The sequence below is a fragment of the Phascolarctos cinereus genome, unplaced genomic scaffold (assembly GCF_003287225.1).
Source record: "Phascolarctos cinereus isolate Bilbo 61053 unplaced genomic scaffold, phaCin_HiC Scaffold_7;HRSCAF=346, whole genome shotgun sequence".
NCBI lineage: Eukaryota > Metazoa > Chordata > Mammalia > Diprotodontia > Phascolarctidae > Phascolarctos > Phascolarctos cinereus.
In genome coordinates this window covers 33,350,279-33,375,861 of record NW_027556180.1, presented here as the reverse complement: position 1 = coordinate 33,375,861, position 25,583 = coordinate 33,350,279, and the positions used below count along the sequence as shown (strand labels likewise).

The window sequence follows — 25,583 nt, the reverse complement described above, 5'->3', positions numbered from 1 at the left end:
TGTCTCTCTCCCTGTTTTTCTCCTCCAGATAACTTGGTTGACTCAGGGAAAATATCAGAACACTTAGCTTGAAATTAATGGAGAACAAAGTCCCTCTGTTGATTCCCTCCCGCAATCACCCCAAATTTGACAGCGATCTTTCCCTTTCAGTGTGGACTGTCTGACTCAGCCTGAACGGCCCAGATTAACTCTAAATGCATTCCTGGAACCAAAGCTGCTCCAGCCCCTGTGTTAGATGCAATTATCAAGGAACATCAGCTCATCAAGGTCAGCTCCTCATCAGCAACAACTCAAATTCTGTCACTGTGGGCAAACATTTCAGTGCAAGGAGGTAAACACGCCCTTCCCTCCAGACAGGCAGGATGATGCCCACAGTTCACAGATGTTTGAGCTGAGCTGATGGGCCTTCGGACCCCAGCCTGAGGGTGACACTGAATTATGAAAATATTGATCTCACTTTTTACTACAGATTCTTATTATACACCCAGGAACTAAAGTGGTTTAGACCTTATGCTGTCATATCTGCTGAGGATAATTCAATAAATCTCCCTCCTGCCAAATTTAACATTGACTAGATGCAGATTCTAGGCCATGGCTAAGCTCTGTATCTTAAAAACACGGCTGTCAACATTTTTCTTCATGGAGAGAGAGGGAAGAAGCAGGGAGGACGGAAAGGAGGGGAGGGAGGGAGGGAGGAACAGAGAAAGAGAGAGAGAGAGAAGATAAAGAGGAGGAGGGGGAGAGAGAAGAGACAGAGAGAGACAGAGAAAGAGGAGAGAGACAGGGAGAGAGAGAAGAGAAAGAGAGGACAGAGGGAGAGAGAGAGATGGAGGAAGAGACACAGAAAGAAAGAGGGGGAGGAAAGACAGAAAGAGACAGGGAGACAGGGAGGGAGAGAGAAACAGAGATGAGTTTGTATCTGCACACTCAGCTGACCCTTGCCAGTCAACACTAGTGTAAAAGAAAAGAGTGCTAGCTATACTATTTCCCCTCCTATACTTTTGAAATTAAGGTTATAGTGTGGCATGGTCCATAATTGTTGAAGCCATCCTAACTGATACTCTTATCACCACGGCTTCCTTTCACGGATGTTTACTAACTGTACTTTTTAATAACATGTTCTAAAGTTGTGTCAAAAACCAAAGTCAAGTTCAAAGATGTAAAGTGCTTTAGACACATTATTTCATTCAAGCCCCACAACAACCTTATGAATGAGGCATTGTTATCCCCATTTTGCAGATGAGCATACTGAGGCCCAGAAAGCTCAATGATTTGCCAATGGTTACACATGTAATAAATACCAGAGGAAGGATTTGAACCCAGGTCTTCCAGGAAGACAAGAGCAATGCCAGGCCCTTCTCTTCACTATCTCCGTCCTACTAAAGTATCACTCTGACAATTTTCTAGATGTTTGATGCCTGGCAGGTACCTGCGCTCTAAAAAAAACACAAACAAAACCCAAAAGACTGACTGGTGCTATTTGTGCAACACTAATTTCTGAAAGCCACCAGGGTCATTGACCAAAAGGACAACTGGTTGCTGTGAGGAATGAAGAATGAGGAATGAAGAATTATAGTCCCTCAGAATTTCTGGGCTCATCCAGTGGTTTAATAGCTTTGTTTTCGAAAAGGAGTATCTCTCTCCCGCCTCCTCCCATCCTTTGAAGATGCTTCCTACTCACAGAGCAGAGCTTTCTAATTATAAAGGAGAGAACATACTACCTAATCAGCTAAAGCCAGTGAAAAAGAATGCTGTATGTTCCTAAAGAAGACTCGCCTTCAAATGGCATTCCTAATTAAATGACAGATCACATCATTAAAGAGGGAACACCCTATTCTTTGGTCTGTCTGGGTAAGACATGGATAGATGTGAATTTATTAAAAAAAAAAAATCCCAAGCCACCTCCAGCTGCTAAGGCTTAGACTAGGTCTCCCATCATCTCACCCAAGCCTTGTTGCCTGTACCATTGCCGTGAGTCATCTCCCTCTCTTCCCCCAGGGAGAGGGACTGGGGGATGGATGGTGGTGGTGACTTGGAATGGTGGTGACCAGCCCATTTTTGTATGGTGGGTTCAACTCAACTCCATAGCGTACTACCTAGGTTTGGTGGTGCGGCTCATGTAAGGAGAGTGGTAATTGTGTAATAGTACTAATAACGTACACACTAAGTGCTTTAGATGCAATTGCATTTGGTAACATAACAATCTCATCTTTGTGGACCAGGATTAAAGGCACACCCCATTTCTGGGGACTGATGCCTTCTCTTGATAGTGGTGACTAGGTATGGTGGTCCATCCCATCTCTGTGGAGCAATGAGCAGGAATGGAGCTCCATCCCCTCTGTCTGAGGACTAGTAACCAAAATTGGAACTTCATTCTATCTTTACTCCCCTGTAGGCAACTAACTCCCCATTGTACCAGAATTGCTATCTTGGCCCTTGGCACCAGAAAACAACACTCCTACAGCCAGGAATTTTTTTGCCTAATTTTCAACATCTGCCTTTGCTTCCCATGAGCAGTTGAGAGGATTTGATAAGATCTTGTGGGATGGAAGGGTGCTTTGGCAGGCACCTCTGGGGTATTCTCAGAAGTTCCTTCTTTGGACCCCAGTGGATTTTTCAGTCATATCCAACTCTTTGTGACCCTGTTTTGGGTTTTCTTGGCAAAGATGCCGGAGTGGTTTGCCATTTCCTTCTCCAGTGGGTTTAGAATCCACCAAACAGGAAGATCTCACTCATTAAGAATTTCAGAATTCTGAGGACAGTTGGTTTTTGCCTTTGCCAAGGGACCGAGCACTGACAATGGATTCCTTTGAAATTGACATGAGCGCCTTTTCCTCCCCATTTTTGTAAAGGGAAGGGAAAAAGTCACAAGAAGGGCTGCCACATGAATACGTTATTATTTAATTTACTCAGATTATTCCTCCCTTTTGTAAACCAGCAAATATTTGATGTAAAAGATTGGGATTTGATGGGCTTCTAGTCCCAAGCTGGCAAGATGGCTTATTTTTTCAATTTTAGGATACTATGAAAGGTCATTTGCCAACTAACTAGTCTGGCTAAGTTCTCATCATATCAAATGCAATGGAACTAATTCTATATATAGAACGAGAATTTATTATATTATACAATCCCATCACTTTAATAACATTCTGAGATTATCTACAAATGCGATTTTAAAAAAGATGAATTTGGACGTCAGCTTGTAATATTATAAAAAATATCCTCTCTCATGTAAGTTGTTTTTTTTTTAATTTCCCTTAAAATTTTGCTTAAGTAATTGATTTAAGAGGGAGACAGTCTTGGTTTTTATTTGTAGAGAGCACGTCTTGACCGTGAGATTCTTTTATGTTTTCTTAGGCAACAGTCATAAGGGACGGCAGAATTTAAAACGGCTCAGGAAAATCCATGAGACTTTACTAATTTTAATAAGGACTTATACTGTTGAGTCTCAGTGGCTGCCCTCGGGGTCAAATCTGATATTTAGATCTATTCTTAGGCCATGTCCAAGTCCCCGAAGGCCTCTTGGAAGCTGTCTGGGCAAGGATTATGACTTGTCTTGGGCACGTAAAAACTAAATATAAGAGTAACGGGAAAAAAAAGCTCAAATATCTACCGACCGCCCCCAGCACTGTTCAGCCATTAGGATGATATATGCGTGTGGACACGTGGAAACATATACACGCTGAGAAACTTCCTGGTTTTGCTTTGCAGTAAAACGAGATGGTAACAGTGTTGTTTTGGGACAGCTCTTCTTTGGTCTAGACATGCCCTCGAGGGTGGTGGGGATGAAGAGGAAAAGAAGGGGAAGACGGTGTCTGAGCCAACCATCTGTGGCAATGGCCCTGAGCCAAGTCTTCTGGGTACCTCTCTGTGGGCAGTCTAGAATGCAGAACCAGGAAAAGGATTTTCAATTCTGTTCTGTATTTAGTGGGTTTGTGTTTCTCTGCCCCCATTTCTCTTTCCTCTCAGCCCTCTCCGGTAGTAGAAGCTACCTTTCCAGTCTGGTTCAAAGGTAGGAAGATGCTTGGTGTCTAAATACATAATAAGTATTTTGGCCTTTACAAAGACACAAACAGACACACACACACACACACACACACACACACACACACACACACACACACACACAGTAAGCTCTTTGAGAGCACAGACTATTTCATCTTTGTCTGTATACTAATACCTACAAGTGTCAGCACACAGTAGGCACTTAAATGCTTGTTGATTCTCTGTTAGGTTCTAGGTCTCTCCTTCCCGCAGTGGGATTAAGCTTTAAATAGACCTCTCTTTTCTCTTGTCAAAGGGCCCTAGCTTATCTCATGAAGTGGTGGGACCACAATTTGCTGTCATGGGACAAATATATTGCTTTATACAACTGCGGTCCACAAGGATGGTTCATACTGAACTACTGCCGTCTCATAAATGAGAAATGAAATCAGTACCTCTAAGATAAGAGCTTTTTGGGGGGGCAGGGCGGGGAGGGGGCTCTTCAGCAGGCAGACCCTCGGGGAAGCAACAGCAGTGCCTTTATAAAGTGCTGAGTATCCTTGCTTTTGATCCCTTCCTTCCCCTTTCCCATTCTCTTGTTTGGCATCTTAGTGACACAACATTCTATCACCATCAAGGTTAGCTATGGTACTGGGTTCTTAACCCAGCTCAGCCAGTTGTGGTCAGAGGAAATGAAATTAGATTTAAAAAAATAAGAAAAACCTAAGCAAAAACTGGGCATTTTATTTTTTAAATAGCTCGGAATATTTCCTAAATGTGGCACACAATGAAAAATTTTTCTACCTGTCTGGTTCATTTGCAAGCTCATGGCCTTGGGAGGGCAGGTTCAATTTGGACATTCCCTGAAGCAGTTTTTGATCCTCAAACTCTCCCCACCCCCCACTCCCCTTGGGATGAACAAATATTGACAAATATATCAGCTCCCTTCCTATACTTCCTCTCTCTCCCCAAGCTTTATGCCTAATGGATTTCGATTGGGCATTTTTCTTTTTGGAGAAATCTCAAAGAAACAGACCCAATGAGTAGTGAGAGTCATTACACGCTGGGAAAGAAGTCAATTTAACACTTAACTCCACATCCAAAAATGTGTGTCTGATCATGCACCCTCAGTCAGAAGGTAGGCAGGTATCATGCTTTGTTACTGTTCTCTGGAATCATGGGTGAATAACAGGTGCTCCGTGTGTCAATCTGGAGCACTGAAGTCTTTCAAAACTGTTCATTTCTATGATGCTATCCAAATAGCGGGGGCTGGGACCAGGTCTCACCCAAACTGTGCCCTTCTCGACACTGAAGACAGTACTTTTTAGGAAGTAGCCACCTATACATTGTATACTGGTGTTAAAATTTTAAGTACGTATCTATGTACACATATGTATAGCTATATCTGTAGATATGCATATGATTTATATATAGATGCTTAAGCACTGTATAAGACAGCATGTGTACACACACACACAACACACACGCACACACACACACACATACAGAGATTATAGAGGAAACATTACAGAGAAAAACAGCCGGCCCTCAAATAAAATGGGCATTTTAAAAAGATGCCCAAGATGAAGTATTAAAATTACCCCGCCCACTCTTAACCTCTGGAGAATGGGCCCACCCAGGTCAAAGTTGCCTGGACCATCGCTCGCAGCCTGAGCTCACACTTACCTCTTGTTTCTGTCTTCCAGCTGGAGCGTGTACACCATGTCATCCGTCACGTGTGCCTTGGAGTTACTATCTCCCCATTTTAGCTTCAGGCTCTGCGGCCCTGCTGCCGCGCACTCTAACCGGGAAGGGGAGGGTGGTAATGGCCTCGTTTTAGCCTTAATGGAGTGACTAAATGGTCCAGCCCCAATTTCATTGACGGCCTGAATTCTGATCCTGGAGGGAAGAAATAAAAGCACATTAAAATAAAATCAGGCAAGGTAGCTAAGACACTCTTACAGCTCTAAACGGTTTTCCCTTAACCAAAACATTTCTGGTGATATTATTAAAATGTTTGGGTAGTTTATAGAATGGATGGGATGTGATCACTGGGACTGGAAAGTTTGCCTGAGGGTGCATCAGTAAGACATCTTTAGTGCCTTCAATATATTGTAAGATTTCTGATAGTGCAAGGAACCTCCCCGAAGACAGTTACGGTGGTGGCTCTCCACAGCGGGGCCCCAATCTACCCATAGTGGACAGCCCACTGGACCTGGGGTCACAACACCATCAGGCAGAGATCTTGAGGGCTATTTCATCCTCACTTTCTAGGAGGGTTCTGAGGCCCAGGGTGGGGACAAGACCACACAGGTAGAAAGAGGCAGAGTCACGATTTAAAGCCACGTCCCGCCTCTCCAGTGTTTTGTCACATTGTACCCCACACACTCATCTAGCATTTCAGGCTCAAAAAACATTTTCCCTCATGAGCCTGTGAGGCGGGGAGCAGCTGACCTAATTTTCAAATCCGACAAAACCAAATTTCATTTCAGCCCCAAGACACAGGCACAAATAGATGAGAAGGTGACGAGTCACAGGGAAAGCAGAAAATCCAAACCAAACCCCCCAAAACCTCTCCCTTGTTTTTAAAAATCACCGAATGCCTGGATGTGGGTCACCTCATGTGGATGGAGTGCAGGATGTGCTTAGGTTTTCTCCTGGAAAAGGAGAAAATACACTAATGTGAAGAGCTCTTTCTCCGTCTGGTGGAAACCAGTCATCTTTATTTATAAAGGGATCCAGAATATGAGAAACCAGACTGTTCTGGTCATTCTCTGGGAACCTCATGCATCGATGGGAAGTATGCATCTGTCTGAGCTAGACCACCTAGGAAAACAGCCGTGTTGGCAAATGACTTCGACGCCAGGGATTCAACAGGGAATGCTCAGTCCTTCTTGCCAAACCGAATCATTTCTGCCTTCTATTATCTAGTATTTTTACCAATGTCAAAAGCAACCTGTTTAAAAAAAAGGGGGGCTGAGGCTACAGGCAAAACCAATAACAACCCCCCCCCCCCCACTAAAAGGTTCTGTTGAGAGAACAAAGGCTTGGACATAGGGAGAGTGAACAGGGTAGTTGTGAACATCAAATGAGCAAAACATCTGGAAAGCCGATTAAGGTTTTAGCTGTTATTATTGTCCTCTGTGGTAATAATGATAATAAGAGAGGCAGCCTGACGGGGATACAGTGCTAGACTAGGGAGTTTACAAGACCTGGGTTCTAATCACGGAGCAGAGAGCAGCTGTGTGACCGTGGGCAACTCATGTCTACGTCTACTTCAGTTTCCTCATCTGTAAAATGGGGATAACATCAGATAAGATAATATGCGCAAAGCACATTGCAAACTTCAAAATGCCACGATAAACGTTAGCTATTATTATTACTGTTGTTGTTTTACATGGGGTGTCCCAAAAGTTTTGATTCAGTTTTAAGTAATTAAAGCTTAAAACTGCACTAAGACTTTTGGGACTGCCTGTATAGTGCTTAAGCATCTACTATGTCTAAAGCATTAGTGCCAAATAATGAGGATACATAGATCTGAAAAATGAAGGAATCAGTCCTGCCCTCAAGAAGCTTATATTCTGCTGAATTTAAGAGCATGGCAATATATGAGTAAGTACAATATATAATCATTATAGCAAAGTAATCTATAATAGTATGTGTAATATATACTTGTTACATCAAAGCAACATATAATAGCATATTCTGCTGAATTTAAAACTAATGTCAATCCCACAGACCAGAACATAGCTCTTTAAACACCAGCAAATAAGTTGTATAGGATAAAGTATGATGGAAGACCCCATTCCAAAAGGCCTCGTGCTAGTCAGATTGAAACATGCCCTCTCTGAAGGGGGTTCTTTCTACTGCATTCATAACACCTGTGGACACAGTGAATCTGCCAATATTCCGCTGGGGGAGCACAGGTAAGCAGGAAAGATCTCTCTCTCTCTCTCTCTTTCTCTCTCTCTCCCCCTCTCCTCCTTCCAGTGTTTGCCAACATCTCCCCAGCTCTCCACTTGCAGACTTTTATGAAGGGCCTCTTCCTCCTTTCTCTTTAGTGCAGATGCTGACAAATGATAGGTAAGAAAGGTGGGGGTAGGGGGAAGTCCAGGTCTCTTCTCGGTTCCCATCTTCTGTATTCTAGTCTTATGGTTTTTTTGTCGGGCCCCAGAACAGAGTCTATACTTGTAGAGCTAATAGCCACCAGGGGCTCTGGGAGTAATTCCAAGATGTGCTTGAGAAATATACAAGTAACTGCGGTACAGACTATTATTTTCTTTACCATTACAGATTGCTTTGCTATAATAATTAGATATTACATATGCTATTATAGATTGTATATAGATTATATCTACTATTTTACACTATTTTTTTCAGGCCGGGGGTTTTTAGAAGCCTATGGATCTCTTTGAAGAATAATGGTTTTAATGCAAAAAATAAATACATAGTATTACAGAGGAAACCAGTTAGACTGAAATATCGTTAGAAAAATATATCTTTAAAAAAAGCAAAATAAATTCATAGCTCTAGCAGTGTGTAGGGTTCCCACAATTAAGGAAACAGAGTAGAACAAATCTAACCATAAAGATGCTCTAATGCACTTGTGATTTAATGCTGTCACTTTTGTATTTACTGGCAGGTTTTTCCCCTGCAGCTTTTGGTAACTATATACTCAAATGTAAGATTATTTCCCAGATCCACAATCCTGTGTATCATTTCCCCATTTTAAAGAGCATGAGAATCAATTCAGGGGCAGCCAGGTGGTACAACGGATAGAGCGCCTGGCCTGGAATCAGGAAGATTCATCTTTCTGAGTTCAAATCTGACTCTGACACGTTCAATAAGCCACGTGGCCATGCAGCATTAGGAAGAATTATCCTTTGCAAGGCCTTCAGCGTCAGTCAAGCCATGCTAAATGTGGTTGACATGGAGTTTGAGCTCCGACTTACTCATTTTCTGTGAAATGTGCCCATCAGAGCAGCTGCTATTAGTCTATTTCATATCACTTAAATGGCTCTGGGCCCTAATGTCCTATCAAACCCACTTGTGGGCTCTTATTTATTTCTAAAGAAAAGTTACTTTAACATAGAATTCACTGGAGGAGGCAGTGGCTTGTTTGTGAAATAGTGTCTCAATATTACTTGAAAACATCATTTACTGTCTTGATGTCATAAGCATAATGATTCCTGCAAAAAAAAAAATAACAACTAATGAGTGGTGATGAGTCATTTAGCTCCCTGGTGATAAAAAATGGCCTTGGTGTTTTTACTTAGCTGTGAAAAGTCATTGTGTAGGATCTATGGTGAAGAAACTGAAGGTGAGAAATCATCCAATGATTAGCCCAGCCTGCATGGATTATAGCAATGAAATATAAAAAAACACAAAATGCAAGGGGAATGTAAGCTCTCTGAGGACAGGGGCTACTTTTCCCAGGTATCTCCAGTACCTAACATGGCATCTGGTATGTTGCAGTAGTAATAACAGTAGTAGTGATAGTAATAATAATAAAAACAATAATGATGATGATGATGATGAGGATGAGGAGGTATATCACACATAAAGTACTTTAAACTTTGGAAAATATGATCTCATTTGATCCTCACGATAACTCTGAGAGTTAGGTGTCATTACTATTTCTATTTTGCAGCTGAGGAAACAGGTTAAAGTGACTGGCCCAAGGTCATTTGGCTTGAGTAAGTTTTAGAGGACAAATCTGACCTCATATAGCTATTCCCCAATAGATAAGTCAAAGGATAGGAACTAAGAGTTCTCAAAAGCAGAACTGCAAAGGATTTGTTGCCACATTAAAGAATGCTCTAAATTACTAATAACAAGAGAAATTGCCAATCAAAATAACCCTGAAATTTCAACACATACCCTGCAAAGCAGCAAAGATGATAAAAACTAGCAACAGTCAATGTTGGAGGGGTTGTGGCAAGACAGGCACACTAATACATTGTTGGTGGAGCTGTGAAGGAGAACCACCATTTTGGAAAAGCAATTTGGAATTATGCAAATAAAATGACCCAAATGTGCAAACCCTCTGAACACCAGAGACTCCATTACTAGACTTATACTCCAAGGACACCATCAATAAGAAGAAAGAAATATCCCCACACAGCCAAATCTTTGTAGCACCACTTTTTGTGATAGCTAAGAATTGTAAACAAAGTCGATGCCCATTGAATGGGGAATGGCTAAACAAATTCTGCTATGTGAACGGAACAGAATATGACAGTGCTGTAAGAAATGATGAATATGATGACGACCTACATGAACTGATGCAGAAGGAAGTTGGCAGAGACTGGAGAACAATATTCATAGTAACCTCAACAATGTCAATGCAAAGAACAGTGACCCGCTGAAAAATCGAAACCAAGTGTAACAAAATTATCAAGATCAAACGTGACTGCAATCAGAGAGATGAGAGGATGTGCCCCATCCTTCACCTTCATGGAGGTGTTACACGTTATGTTTTTTGGATTTTTCCAATGTATCAATAACTTGTTCTGATTTTTTTCCTCTTTAAAGAATACTGTTTATCACATGGGATGGTCTTCCGGGACAAGGAAGGGATATTAGGGATAACAATGATGACATAAAAAACAGAAGATGTCAATAAAAATATTTTTTTAAAAAAGATCTGAATACAGTTCTTCCTGACTCTAGATCCAGTACTCTGTCCCCTGTACCAACTGGCGCCTCTATTAAGTACTTAATATATGCTTGTTCAATTGAACTGAATTGCTTCCTTAAATAAAACATAAAAGTATGTTCTCCTAATCAGTTACTACTACAAAGGCCCAGACAAGATAAGTCATTGAATTCTGATCGTGTTTATGGCTTAAAAAAATACTTGCATTTAATCAGATTTAAGCACACAGGACAAGAAATGATGCTTTCTATCTGGGAGAAGCAACTTGACTTTAAGTCATTCCCCAAATGGCCAGTAAAAAGACAGGGACAAAAATCTGTTACTTGTTTCTCTCTAAGGATTCTACACTCCACTCTAACTCCTCACCGAATGAGGGTATTGTGGAAGTAAATTGACTCAGGCGAGATGCTCTTTGAGAAGTCTGGTTGAAGAATTAGCCAATAAAAGTACAATCTCTGCTCCTCTACCTTGAGATGCTCAAGGCTTGTCTTTGTTAGAAGATTATAAGCCTCTATACTGTCCTTCAAAATACATGCAATAACTCTGCAAAAGAAAATTTCTGCTATTCCACAAAGGATGACATAAAATTTGATCATCAATGATCAAATTCCCCTTTCCATGTATCTCTCAATCTATCCATCTAACCACCCTTCCCTCTATCTCTATCCCTCTATCAATCAATCTATCCACACATCCATCTCTCTAGTCATCCTTCCATTCACCATTCCATCACTCATCTATTGATTCATCCATCCATTTTTCTATCATCCTTCCATCTACTCATCTATCCACCCACCCACCTATCCATGCATCGATACATTTCTCTAGCCCTCCTTCCATCCACTCATCTATCCATCTACCCACTCAACTATCCATGCATCCATCCATTTTTCTACCCATCCTTCCATCCACCAATCTCTCTACCCACCCACTCATCTATCCATGTATTCATCCATTTCTCTACCCATCCTTCCATCCACCAATCTCTCTATCTAGCCACCCACTCATTTATCCATGCATCCATCCACTTTTCTATCCATCTTTCCATCCACCCATCTCTCTATCAATCCACCCACCCATCTGCGCATGCATCCATCTCTTTATCTATCCACCCAACCATCCATCCATTAGGCATTTATTTAGCACATAGGTACCTAGCAATAAATCCTGTGCTTGTGGGGGAGAAATAAAAAGAATTGGTTTTTACTCCAGAAGAACTTCGTAACTAGGAGGAGAAAACATGGAACAAGAGGACAATTGCAAATAACTTGTGAAGAGGTGCAAAATAATATAATTTGTTATATATGTGTATATGTATATACACACACATATATGTAAACATATATGAGAGGAATGAGGTATAGTGGATAAGAGAGTTGACCTCAATGTTGGGAAGACCTGGATTCAAATACTGCAATGATTCTCTATCCACTCAATGCCTGTTGGCGTCAAGAACATGTCAAAATTTCACCTAACTTGTATGAGAGCTAATGTTAGTTTTCTAATGTCAGTCAGTCAATTAACATTTATTAAGCACCTACTATGTGTCAGGCACTGTGCTATGTGCTGGAGATACAAAGAAGGTCCATGTCCTCTAGGAGCTCTGTCTAATGGGGGAAGGACCCTGCAAACTGTTACTGGAAACTTCAGCGTGATCCGTAGCATGTTTCCTACGAGACCAGACTCATGGTCTTTCCCTCCAGAACCAGGAAACAGCCTTAGTTATTTTAAATTCAGCTACAAGATGAAAAACAACCACATTTTAAATTGACATCCCGGGTAGTCTCCAGCTGATTTCATACACCCAGCAAAAGGCCACTGGCAATGTCTGAGGGTGCCAATTGTGGGAAAAATTGTTTTTAATAATAGTCACAAATCATTTGGGAAAAGCACCCCCCATAGGATCTGACTGACTGCCTCCAGTTTAAAAAAACAACCCACCATTACTTCCATTAGGGGTGACGCTAAAGAGGCTATTTCTGTTCATGGCAATGCTGAGGAAGAATAAACTCTGTGTGAGAACAATACGGGATTGCAGAAGATTAAAAGGCAAAACACCACCCCCCAACAAGCTCTTTATGTGAACCCTTTGCCTAAAATGCACCCCCCTGCCCACTCCTTATTTCCCCCAGAACATCATGACCTATTCAGTTATCTTTTTACAATTTCTAGGGGACAGTTAAGAAGTTCCTTTGACCAAAATTACATCTTTATCTCCTTGAAATACTAAATTTGTACGTGGCCATAATCACTGAAATTGTGCTCCTCAAACAATCATGAACCAGGTTTTGTGGACTGGTGGAAAGTCGGGTTGAGAAACCCAACCCCCTCGTAACTCTGTGCAGGTTACTCTTAAATAAAAACGGCTAAATAAGTTATTGATTCATCAGTAAGGACTCTTGGCCAGCTCCCTCTTTGACTGAGGTATAAGATACAGGAACTCCCTGGAAAGAAAAGCCTTGTCTAATGCAGATTTGCCACAATGCAATCCTTTAGCAAATGCTTGATTAAATCTAGCTCAGCATTCCTGATTTAAAGAGAATAGCTTCCTGGTCCTATGATTTCATTGGAATAGGGAATCCCAGGTGAGGGAACTCCATCTCCCAACGCAGGTCAGCACTTTCTCTGAAATGTAAGTTATCCAGAATATTGGTTCACAAAGTATCATCCGGGGGCCCCTGGAGGTCCTTGAGGTCAAAACTATTTTTTTATGATAATACTAAGATGTTTTCCTTTCTTATGCAGAAAATACCAACTTATAGGCAAAAGTTCTTTAGGGAGGAGGCCTGAATTTTTAAGAGTTCAAAGGGGATTTAGAGCAAAAAGTGGCTGATGGGAGTCACAGAGTCAGGGTGTGACTAGAGATGGTAATACTCTTTCTGATCATGAAACCAGATGTCTGTCTACTCTGCTATGTGGCTGCTGACTTATTAACACTCAATATTCACCCATCCTTGACTTTAGAGCCTGCACTGCTGAGTGCCGGTCTCTCAGAAAAATCTGATTTCCAGGTGGTTCTGACCTAAGGGTCTACTCACCGATAGGAGGTTTCTGGGAGGAGGTTCTTAATAACGTAGCTTGTGGCATCGGTCACTGTAATGCTATTCTCTCCCAGATCAATGTTGTAAGCAATGATCTCTGATCCATTATTGCACGGCTCTTCCCAGTTCAGTACAAGGCACACGGAAGGTGATGTTGGGTAGGCACCGAGGGTCTCTTCCTCCAGGACGTAGAGAGTGGAGACAGCATCTGGAGCTGATGCTGGGGTCCGACAGGATACGAGGTCGCTGTAGGGTCCGGCTCCTGCCTGATTGCTAGCCTGGAAACGAAAACAAAGAAGACAGTTGGCATTGTATCTATCAAATATCAAATAATTACCCCTGGAAAGAGCCTGACTGAAAACAAGGAGGCTTGGAGTCAAACCATTCTTGAGGGTTACTCCTTGGGTGACCTTGGGAAAATCAATCCCACCAGGCCTTGGTTTCCTTATCTACAAAATGAGGCTGTTGGACTACGTGATCTCTGAGGTTCTTTCTAGCTCTCTCTCTCTTTTTCTTTTTGGATGAGTGTGTGTGTGTATGTGTCTGTATACACACACACATAAAATTTATTTTCTTAAATATTTACCAATTACATGTAAAAATATATTCATTATTAAAATATTTGAATTCCAAATTCTCTCTTTCCCCTTGCATCTCCTCCACCTTGTGAAGGCAAGAAATATGACATTAGTTATACATGTGAAGTCATGCAAAACACATTTCCATATTAGCCATGTTGCAAATACACACACACAGACACACACAAAAAGAACAAGAAAAATAAAGGAAGTTAAAACAAAATTATGCTTCAATTTGCACTCAGAGTTCATCAGTTCTCTCTTTGGAGGAGGACAGCATTTCTCATCATGGGTCCCTTTGGAATGATATTGGATTATTGTCTTGATCAGAGTAGCTAAGTTTCCCCATCGCTGGTCATAGTTACAATGTTGCTATTACTATGTACAGTGTTCTCCTGGTTCTGCTCACTTCACTTTGCATCAGTTTGTATAAATCTTCCCAGGTTTTTCTGAAACCACCCTCTTCGTCATTTCTCATAGCACAATAGCATTCCATCACAATCATATATCACAACTTCTCAGCCAGTCCCCAACTGATGGTGCGATCCCTTAATTTCCAAGTCTTTGCCACCACAAAAAGTCTAGCTTTATATTTATAATAGTAATCATAGCTAACCTTTTTTGTAGCACCTACTGTATGGAGGCACTGAGCTAAGTGCTTTCCATATATTATCTCAATTGATCTTTGTACCTACCCTGGGATGCCGGTCCTATTATTATCCCCACTGTACAGATGAGGAAGCTATAAAGTGTTCTGTGAACCTCCCAGTGCTATATGAATTCTATGATTATTTACAAACTGCCTTTCTCACAACCACCCCTTGAAGTAGATAATGTTGTTATTACCCCTAATTTTACTGATGAGAAAGTGGAGGCTAGGAGAAAGGGAATGAATTCCTTATAGTCTGTCACCTTCATAGGAAATGCCAGAACCTGCACTTTAACCAAGGTCTTCTGGTTTCAAGTTAGTAATTCAATTAGATCTGCATTCATTAAACTCCTTCTGTATGCAAAGCATTATGCTGTGTGTTGGGGACATCAAAAAAAGTGAAACAACTCTTGCCCTCAAAAAACATATATTCTACCAGGGGAAAACAATAGGGACAGATGAAGGATTTAAGATAAAGGCCAAACAGTTTTTGGTGGGAGAGGGCCCTAAGAGACACGAGTGGCAAACCCAAGAAAGGACTCTCAAAAGAGGCAGAAACTGAGCTAAGACTTGAGAGGAGCCGCGACTTCCAAGAGTCGGGGGTGAAGACAGGACGTTTTAGCATGTGGGGATCAGCCTGGTATGTTAAGGCCCTTTTGGATGGGATTTAAGAGCATGAGGTGAAATCTGCCTTGGTAACTGATCTGCATGCATCCTGGGAATGACTAGATAAGATGAAAAGTCATATACAAATACAGAGAAATGGACAAAGGGGATAGAGTAAAAAAAAAAAAAATAATAATAATAATAAGAGAGGAGGAACAAATAAGACATCGTAGACGGATATAGAAAGTCCTTAGAAAAATGTAATTAATTATATTTTTAAGTTAATTTAATTTTAATTTAATTATATTTTTAATTTAAGCTATACACTTAAACAGAAAGTTAATTTGACAATAAGTTACTTGTAAAAAAAATATTAAGTTGCCTGAGAGTGCTACTGGCCTTTAAACTAATCTAAAATACTTGCCAGAAGCCCTGAATGGCACTTGATGGCAGGGGTAGGGAACTTTATTCCGATTCTCCTATATCTGGACCTGATGCTACTTGGAGAGAAGTGAAATCATCTACAGCTCAAGAAATAAAAAGCCTAAATGTACACCAGCCAGCATCCTTCCCTCAGTCCTCCATGAAACACATTCTTCAAAGGTGCCAACACCAGAAAACCATTCCTGTTTCTACCAGCACGTCCCAGATTGAGAAACACAGCAAAAGAAACCACTAAAAATGACCTGAAATGTTACTGCCTTTACCCGGCGAGTTCCTACCATATTTGAACACATTGCAAAACCAGCAGCATCCAGGGAAAACAGGGCTTTTGGTAAGCCTGGACCCAGGTTTCAGAATGTACTGAGGGTTATTATTAGCTTCTGGTACCACTCTGGGATGCATATGGAACAAATATGAATATTAACAGTCACTTAGTGCTGTCCAAAAATGGAGTACGCTTCATCATGGCATGGGATGCAACCACTTTTTGGGTCCACTGTAAAGGAGATTTTTGTTATAGCCAGGATCAGACCGGGCAGCCTCGATGGTCCCTTACAAGTCAGATCCTAGAATTCTTATTTTTCAAAAATAGTATTTTGCTCTCATTTTTGAGAAAGAAATAAGAAGGCAATTCAACGAATGAAAATAAGTAAGGCATTTTTAAAGCATTTACTATGTGCCACGTGCTAGGTACACAGAGAAAAATGCCTCCCTTCAAGGTGATTCCACTCTCCTTGGGGGAAATAATATGTACAGGGATATGCAACACAAAATAGATCTCAAATACAAATTCCTGAGAGGGAGGGGGAGTCACTATCTATCAAGGGGACCAAGAAAGGCCTCAGCGGTAAGGCGGCATTGGAGCTGAGCCTAGAGCTCAGAGACATGGGCGTGACTGGGAGCTAAGCATGCCAAGAAGGGAAGCAGGCCATACGAGGCTGAAAAGACACCGTGTTTTTTGGTGGCAGTGTACAGAGGCTCCTTCTAAAGTCTGTGCGTACCTGGCAAATGTGAAAATCTGTTTTGCATGATTTCACATGTATAACTGAGATCACCTTGCTTGACTCTCCAATGGGGGAGAGAGAAGAGAATTTGGAACTGAAAATGTTAAAAATAAATCATAAATTTGTTGAAATAAAAAAATAATAAACTGCGTATTTATCATGAACATGTAGGATAAAACTGGGTGGGATTGTGGGATACTGGTCTAGGAGACAAAAGAAGCAGGTGGGCTTGGCCACCCACTGTGTGACCTTTGACAGACTGACCTGTGAGATCAGGGCACTAGACAAGGAGATGTCTAAGAGTCCATCATTTTTTGCATATCCATCTCATGCCAATGTGGAGGTGAAATGTGACAGTGAAAAGGATACTGAATTTGGAGTCAGGGGACCTGGGATCGGAATCCTGACTCTGTTTCAGTTCAACAAGCATTTATTAACTGCCGATTTTTAATTAAGTGCTTTAATTAATTAGGTGCTTTAATTAAGCACCTACTGGGTGCCAGGTACTGTGTTAGGGGCTGGGAGATACAGACACCTCAGGCTCCTCATTTCTAAAATGGGGGAGGGGACCCCAAAGAGTCCATTCCAGCTCAAAAAAGTCTGGGTTCCAGTTTCATTTTAAAATATAGGGGAATGATTTATCTTTTCATCAACTACCCAGAGATTTCTTGAGGACAAATAAGACTGACCATATCAAAATGTTTTTAAACCCCTGGATGAAAGACCTATTATTAAAAGAAATCTACTAATATAAGGTATTTCTATTTTAAATGACATATGAGGTCTTTTGACCCACCATAAGGCCACTAAATAATAAAAACGAGCATTGCATTTAAGGTTGTCATATAGTGTCAGATGTGATATATTTTACGGATAGATCTTGTGTCTGTCATCAATATAACTTTAAAGTCACAAACGAACTCAGGGAAATCTTTGTCCTATTACTAATTTCTTCTAGTCCAGGTTCCTTTGCTAGGGGAAGGGTAAAGCCCTTACTTGCCAAAGCCTCTTGAGGTCTGTCCTGAGGATGGGACGACCCCCATCACGGGCAGAAATGCCCAAGGGAACTGAAGAGAGTGGAGGGGTATGTTCTGATGTATTCCTCACTTTCATGGACACTGCTGTTCCACTCCAGGCAATCACTTCATATTCATTCAAGTTCAGCTGCTTCCTGATTGGTGATGGGCTCGTGTGGCCCACCGCACATCACGCGGCTGCCTCCATTCATGGGGCTACTCATCTCCTGGCTATTTTCTTACCAGCCACCCGGACCTCTGATGTCCTGATTGGTGAATACATCCCAGGATCTTCAGCTATGATTCAACTGAGGCCATCTTCAGCTGCCTTGGGTAGACAGTCTTCCCTGGCCCCCTCCCCCCTACCTCCCTCCACACACACTTTCCAGTTGATCAAGTCAACACCACCATTGCTCCTGGAAAAGGCAAATCAATTTACTCTCTTTGGGCTCCACTCACCATCCTTATAACTTTGCAGACCAAAATGACTTCCTTTGGTCACCGCCCACCTAATAAGTTACATGAGGACAGAGACTACCTTTGCTTTTGTGTTTATATCTCCAGCATTTAACACCGTGCTTGGCACATTGTCAAGGCTTAATAAATGCTTTTCATTTATTCATTCCTTTATAATGTGGCGTGGTAGAAAGTATCTATGCTTCTGCAATAAAAGAATGGTTTGTTCACAGCTGGGTCACATTTCTTCATCCATGAAATTATGTGCCAGGTGCTAGAGGCTAGATCCCATCTGTGCACTCTTTAGGCTTGGTAAGAAATGTATTTTGGGGTGGCAGTGGGGAGGGCTTCAATGAAGGCCATAGCTTGTCCATGGTCTTTGTGACCACGACTCATTATCACCATCTGGTGGTAGTACATAAATACACACACACATAGACGTGTGTGTGTGTGTGTGTGTGTGTGTGTGTGTGTGTGTGTGTGTGTGTCTGTCTGTCTGTCTGTCTCGCAGAAGCATTTACTAAACGGCACATTTTAACCCCATAAAGCGCTGGAACATTTCAAACCAGGCACATCATAGTCAAAAATATAACTTACTTACTCATCTAGCAACCTGCATTACCCAGAGCCCCAAACTAACAAATACACACACCCAGAAGGCCTCTAGGGAGCCAATATTGGGAAGCTATGGAACTAGAGACCCTGTGTTTCAGGAAGGTCTGTCTTTGCCATTCAGTACCTTTCTGGAAGTCACGTAACTGCACAAGGCTTCTGCTTGCCCCTCTGTAACATGACAGGGCTGGAAGAGATGCCCACGGATGCCTTCCCGGCCTAAATCTAAGGAACCGTGAAGCTGCCACCAAGCCCAAGGCTGAGCAGCCTTGGAGACAGAAAGCCACCAACATAGCTAGACCTCTGAGGCCACGTTCTAAGGCTCTCAGACACAGAAGAGTGGAGTGATTTCCACAGATGAAAGGACAGGTCTCGTCACCTCCAGGCAGAGAAAGCCATGGACCCAAGTCTGGATCATCAGTCTCTCATCCTCTGCATTATTCCAACAATCTTAGCTCTTAAGCCTAAAGTTCTTCTTGTCTGCTGTCTTCTTCTATTCAAAGCAACTTGAGGGGAGGGGGGGGTCTTTCTTTTTTACATTGGTATCCAGAGTGCCTGGCACATACTAGGTGCTTAATAAATGCTTACTGATTGATTGTGGAGTGGCAGCTTGGAAGGGATGGAGGGTGCCGCTAAAAGAAGGTGCCATTGGCAATTAGAAATACAACTCCCCAAAGCCCAGCATCTGTAGCTGTTTGGTGCGTTGGACTACTTATACCCATCTCAATAGCCTTTGTGGGTATCACTGTGGTACTGTACCATATATAAGAGTGTGTAAAAGGCAGGGATGTAGTGGTTAGAGGATCAGCCTCAGAAACAGTAAGATCTGGGTTCGAATCCTGCCTCTGACGAGTTCAGGGTGTGTGACTTAACCTGAGTGCTCTGGGCATCTCTCTTAGGCTCTTGGTGTCAGAGCCAGGTACGTTGGGAGGATGGAGTTCTTACCTGAGAGTTCCCTCTAGCAACGAAATCACAAGTCCCTGTTATTGACAGAAATAGTATCTAAAATGATGCATATGATAATGGCCCGGAATCATCAAGAAAAGGTCAAAACACATTCAGTTCTCTCTGTGAAGGAGGCGGGGAAGCTGTGGGATTCATTTTAGCAATGAAAAAACAGTGAAAATCAACTAAGGTCATGCATGGTCCTTAAAGGGGTCAACTTTAGTTCTACGGAAAATCTGGTTTGGGAGAATGTTTCATTTCTTGAAAACACCAAGTACAGAAGAGGGCAACTATGCTTAGGAAGCAGGGGAGGGGTAAAAGAAGGGGACGTCCAGGGAAGTATATTTCGATGCATTGCTTCTCCATCCCACGGATGACAGGACTTAGGAGGTAAATCCTTGGGAGTTGCATGAACCACAGAGTGCCCTGCCCAGGGTCACAAAGCTAGTGAGTGTCAGAGGCAGGATTTGAATCCAGATCTTCCTGACTCCAAACGCAGTGCGCTATAAACCACACCACACTATCTCCATCAATGTAATAACAACATCATTATAACACAGTGGCAACACATAGAGTAAGGAGGAAAGCATCATGGTACTAGAGTCAGGAGACCTGGGTTCGAATCCTGCCTCTGACACTATGTTACTATGGACAAGTTATCTGACCTCCCTGAGCTTTACTTTCTTCTTCTATAAAATAAGGACAGTAAAACCTACATTACTTATCTCACAGAATTAGTGTGAGGGAAATGCTCCATCCACCTTAAAGTGACATGGAAATACAACAGTAACAACTTATAATGGGGACAGCTAGGTAGTGCCATAGTGCAGAGGGAGCTAGGCCAGGAAGATTCATCTTTGTGAGTTCAAATCTAGCCTCAGACACTACTTACTAGCTGTGTGACCCTGGGCAAGTCAATTAACACTATCTGCCTCAGTTTACTCATCTTTAAAATAAGCTGGAGAAGGGAATGGCAAATGACTCCAGTATCTTTGCTGAGAAAACCATAAAAGGGGTCATGTATAGTATTACCTGACTGAAAAGTAACTTATAAGAGCAAATCCCTTTTCCATAGCACTGGAAGGTTTACAAAAGTGGACACAGGATCAGAATGAGGGGTGCACTGGAGTCAGCACACACTGGTCAGTAATAGCCAAATGTTCAATTTTCAGCATGAGCATTTATACCTCGAAAGTTGGTAAACGCTCTCAATCAGGGCTGGATTTACTGTTTTACTGATTGTCTGGCCTTGGGAGAGTGACAGAAAAAAAATGGGGATATTTCAGATTAAATTCTAAAGAGTGTTGTGTAAATCTGGCCCCAACACTTGCATGGCTGTGTGATTCTGGGTAGTCACTTAACCTCTGTCTGACTCAGTTTCCTTACTGCAAAATGGGAATAATAATAACACCGACCTCACAGGGTTGTTGTTTGGCTCAAGGGAAGGAGAAGATCATTTTAAAGTGCTTATCACCATACTGGGCACATGTTTCTATTCAGTCGCATCTGACTATTCTTTTGGCAGGCAAACCCCTAAATATTTTATAATGTCTACAGTAACTTTAAACGGAATTTCCCTTTCTATCTCTTGCTGTTGGGCTTTGTTGGTAATACATAGAAATGCTGATGATTTATGTGGATTTATTTTATAGCCTGCAACTCTGCTAAAGTTGTTTATTATTCCAAGTAGTTTTCCACTTGATTCTCTAGGATTCTCTAAGTATATCATCATGTCATCTATGAAAAAAAGTGATAGCTTTGTTTCTTCTTTGCCTATTCTAATACCGTCAATTTCTTTTTCTTCTCTTATTGCTAAAGTTAATGTTCTAGTACCATATTGAACAACAGTGATGATAACGGACATCTTCCTTGTTTACGTCTGACTATTCTTGACCCCATCTGAGGTTTTCTTGGCAAAGATACTAAAATGGTTTGCCATTTCCTTCTCCAGCTCATTTGACCGATGAGGAAACTGAGGCAAACAGGGTGAAATGACTTGCCCAGGGTCACACAGCTAGTAAGTGTCTGAGGCAGGATCTGAACTCAGGTTCTCCAGATTCCAGATCTGGTCACTGTACCACCTAGCTGCCCCCTGCCTGGCACACAGGAAGCATTTAACAAATGCTTATTCCTTTCCCCTTTCCTTTCCCTATGTTCACCTTCTGCTCAATCACTTCTAATCATGGAATATTTACTACCTACTGAAGCATCCCCTTCCTTAAAATGTTAAGAAGTCCTTCTGCATTTTGAGCAAGAGGAGAATGACTTACCTGCAGTCTACAGCAGTAATGTGCAGCAGGCAACAATTCCTTTATTTCAAAACTGGTCTCTGTCCCATGATACACGGGTTCTAGGGATTCTTCATCCTCTCCCCATTCCAATCTATATTCTGAGATGTCCGCACCAGAGATTTCGGGGCTCTGGAAAAGAGAAGATTTCACCGGTAAGTAACTGCACTTAAAATCAAGTCTTGTTTTGTTCACACTGGACTGGCTAAACCCATCGTAGGGGGGAAGGAGAGAGAGAGGGGTACTCCTTGGCTTGCTGATTTTATCTGGGACTACTATGAGATGTTAAAAAAAAAACAAAACCCCAAAATAACAGCAAACTCTACCCACCCAGGGCCTTTCAACTTGTAAGCTGATGTACTCCTTTTAATGAGAATTTAGGACTGAAGATGAAAGGATGCAGATCATACGATAAAACTGAGACAGATGAGAAAGTAACATTCAACCCGTAGGGATGATCTTCAGGCTCTTAGCACTCAATAACAATGACAATCAGTAATAATTTCATTTTAGATGACCCTCCTCTGCACCCCCCTCCTGCCATTCCCTTCTCTTCTCATGGCTTAAGGATCCTTCTGCAAACCTTCTGAAGAAACTAGAATGTGAGTTCCTTCAGGGAAGGGACTTTTTTTGGTAACTCCAGCTCTTAGCACAGAACCCGACACACAATGAGCACTTCATAAATGCTTGTAACAAGGGCTTCATAAAGGTGTGTTGACTGACTGAAGATACCACTTCACCTTACATAAAACCAATATATTCAAAAATTAATTCAAAGGAGGAGTTCTAATTCTCTGGTTTTTTGAACAGCAAAAAGCAATCACCACTTGAAATTATCTTAAAAACTGGTAAGAAGCTCTTTAAAGTGTTCAGAATGAGAAATGGTGAACAAATAAATCATAGGATAATAGATTTGCCTCTGGAAAGGACCTCAGAGGTCCTACCCCTGATTTTACAGATGAGGAAACTGAGGCCCAAAGAGGTTAAGTGATTTACCAAAGTAATCATTAGGGGTGAGATTTGAACCCCTTTTATATTAGCTCTTAATGCATCATGACTGTGTACATTTGGGGGGGTTGGTGACATAGAAACCAGAAACTGGGTTCCAGTGGGGTCTTGACTTACCTCCCAACTTACTAGGACACCTGAATCAGGTGTAAAGGAAATACAAGGTGCTCGGCATTGCCCAGGGGGCCCTGCTGCGGTGGTGATTTCTGATGCCTCAGAATAAGGACCATACTAGAAAAAGAAGCACATACAAATATATAAATACCGGCATGTCTGAAGGCATAGTGTGAATGACAAACCTGGAATATGCCAAGATCAATAGGAAAAAAGGTGTACCTGCAACAACCTGGCAACCAGTGAACGCAAACTTTAAGGATCTACCTGCAACATCTTTGCAAGCACAGAGCCATAACGGAAAAGTCTTTTGAGAATGACCAAGACCTATAAATCCACTCAGATTTGGTTCATCTGATCTAAATTCAGCTAGGAGTCAGAATGGATATTCAGACTTCTGGGCAGAGGTCATTGGAAAGGTAAGAATTACTTGGGGAAAAAAATCGTGCTCTATAGAAGTAATTCTAAGCTGCTTCCACTCTGACTTTCTGTCTTCTATAGGTCACTCTCCCAGCTCTCTGGATGGTGGCCAGCACAGAGCTCAAGAGGCAGCCTGGGAACAGGAGGCCAAAGAGGGAGATGGTGGAAGAATCTTCTAAATGGAAGACAAAGAGTGAATATGAGGGAAGCAGAGAAGAAAAAAAAAACCCTAAAGAATGTTTGAGGCTTTCAGTGAGAAGTCAGTAACGCTTCCCTTCAGAAGGAAAGGGGAAGTTTTTGTTTCTCACCCTGAGAAAAAAAAATTGCATGGCTCTACTGGAGAAATCACCATACCCACAACAACAGTGCCTATTTTGAAACAATATTCCTTTGTCTGGGTCTACTCTTTCAAAAAACAATCTGTAGCTCTTTATTGGAAACATGGCATGGATAGTTGCTTAGAACCCTGCAGTGAAAAGGCAAAGATCACTTCTTAAACCCAAACGTCTTGTTTAATGGCCGCATCATCTAGTTAATTTCAATGTTAGCCAGTGGTGGATTCTTAAGCCAGAATACTTACAGTAAGGTCCTAGTTTATTTGATCCACGCGTGTCCACCTCCCTGATGTATATTTCTAACGCTCCAACAAGCATATTTGAGGATACAATAGAAACATGTTTCTAAATGTCTCCCTTAATAAGATATCAGAAAAGCAGCTTGGTTTAGAGACAAAATTTTAAATGGACCTAATACAACTGAATGACACATTCACTTTTCAGCTGGCTGTTTGGCTAAAAAATCTGCTTTAATATTCCTCAGGGGATGCCAATAAAAACAAACACAGATACTTATGGATGTTTAATTTTTAATGAATATGAAAACTCTCAGAAATCTAATTCTGGGTATTTCCAATTTCAAAACTAATGTCCATAGAGAGATTTTGCAGTAATGTGCCCATTTTCTGAATTATTTAAAGTTTTCTATTATTGCAATGGTTCGTAGTGACCCTGCTGCTTAGGGCAGCTAGCCACCAGCAATTTAATGTATTTCTTGGGAATAGGCACCGTCCATTCACTCAGCAGATGAGTAAGACTTTGAACTGGTGGTCATACTGCTGAGACTCTTATCTTTAAAACAACACAGGAATGCATTTATTTATAATGCACAAAATGCATTAGGGGGTTAACAAAACTTGTCCCTCTGTTCTCAAAAAATGAAGACTATCATGCCTTGAATGCCTTTCCAAAAGAAAAAAAAAGTCAGCGTTGGCTACAGGCCATAGAGGAGGGTCTTAGCCCCAATCTCTGACATAGCTAACATAGCCTCAATATGCTGGGAAGATTGGGATGTTCCCCAAGAATTTGGATAAATTGTCTGATCCAACCTTGTCATTTACAGAGGAAGAAAGCGAGGTCCAGGGAGGTTTGGTCACCTGATCAAGGTAATGACCTTGGTGGGCACACAATATTAATTATTACAATATTACAAATATTAATTATTACAAATACACTACAGGATATTCAACTTACCCCTCCATCATTCAAGGCTCTCAACCTGAAATGATAGGTAGTTCCAGGGAGAAGATTTCCAACTGTACATTCTAAATCAGGCCCATGATACACCTCAGAAGCAACGTCTTCAGGGTCAGTCATCTCTACGCTGTACTCAGACACCTCACAGCCACTTTCTGATGAAGGAACATCTGGGAAGACAGACATTTCCCCCCATAGAACACTCTTCTTCCCCTAGTTAACCTAATC

General features: G+C 41.6%; 1 protein-coding gene across 2 annotated transcripts in view; it reads right to left on the bottom strand.

Moving 5' to 3' along the window:
- The window catches only part of FNDC3B (fibronectin type III domain containing 3B), a 392,602-nt gene that overhangs the window by 34,916 nt on the left and 332,103 nt on the right, over positions 1-25,583 (bottom strand). For both annotated transcript variants that reach the window (XM_078147676.1, XM_020980457.2), the window contains 5 exons: positions 25,353-25,525; positions 23,407-23,520; positions 22,264-22,413; positions 13,681-13,961; positions 5,671-5,883 (listed from right to left, as the gene is read on the bottom strand). In XM_078147676.1, coding sequence (XP_078003802.1) covers positions 5,671-5,883; positions 13,681-13,961; positions 22,264-22,413; positions 23,407-23,520; positions 25,353-25,525 — 931 coding nt within the window. The remainder of the gene's footprint in view (positions 1-5,670; positions 5,884-13,680; positions 13,962-22,263; positions 22,414-23,406; positions 23,521-25,352; positions 25,526-25,583) is intronic.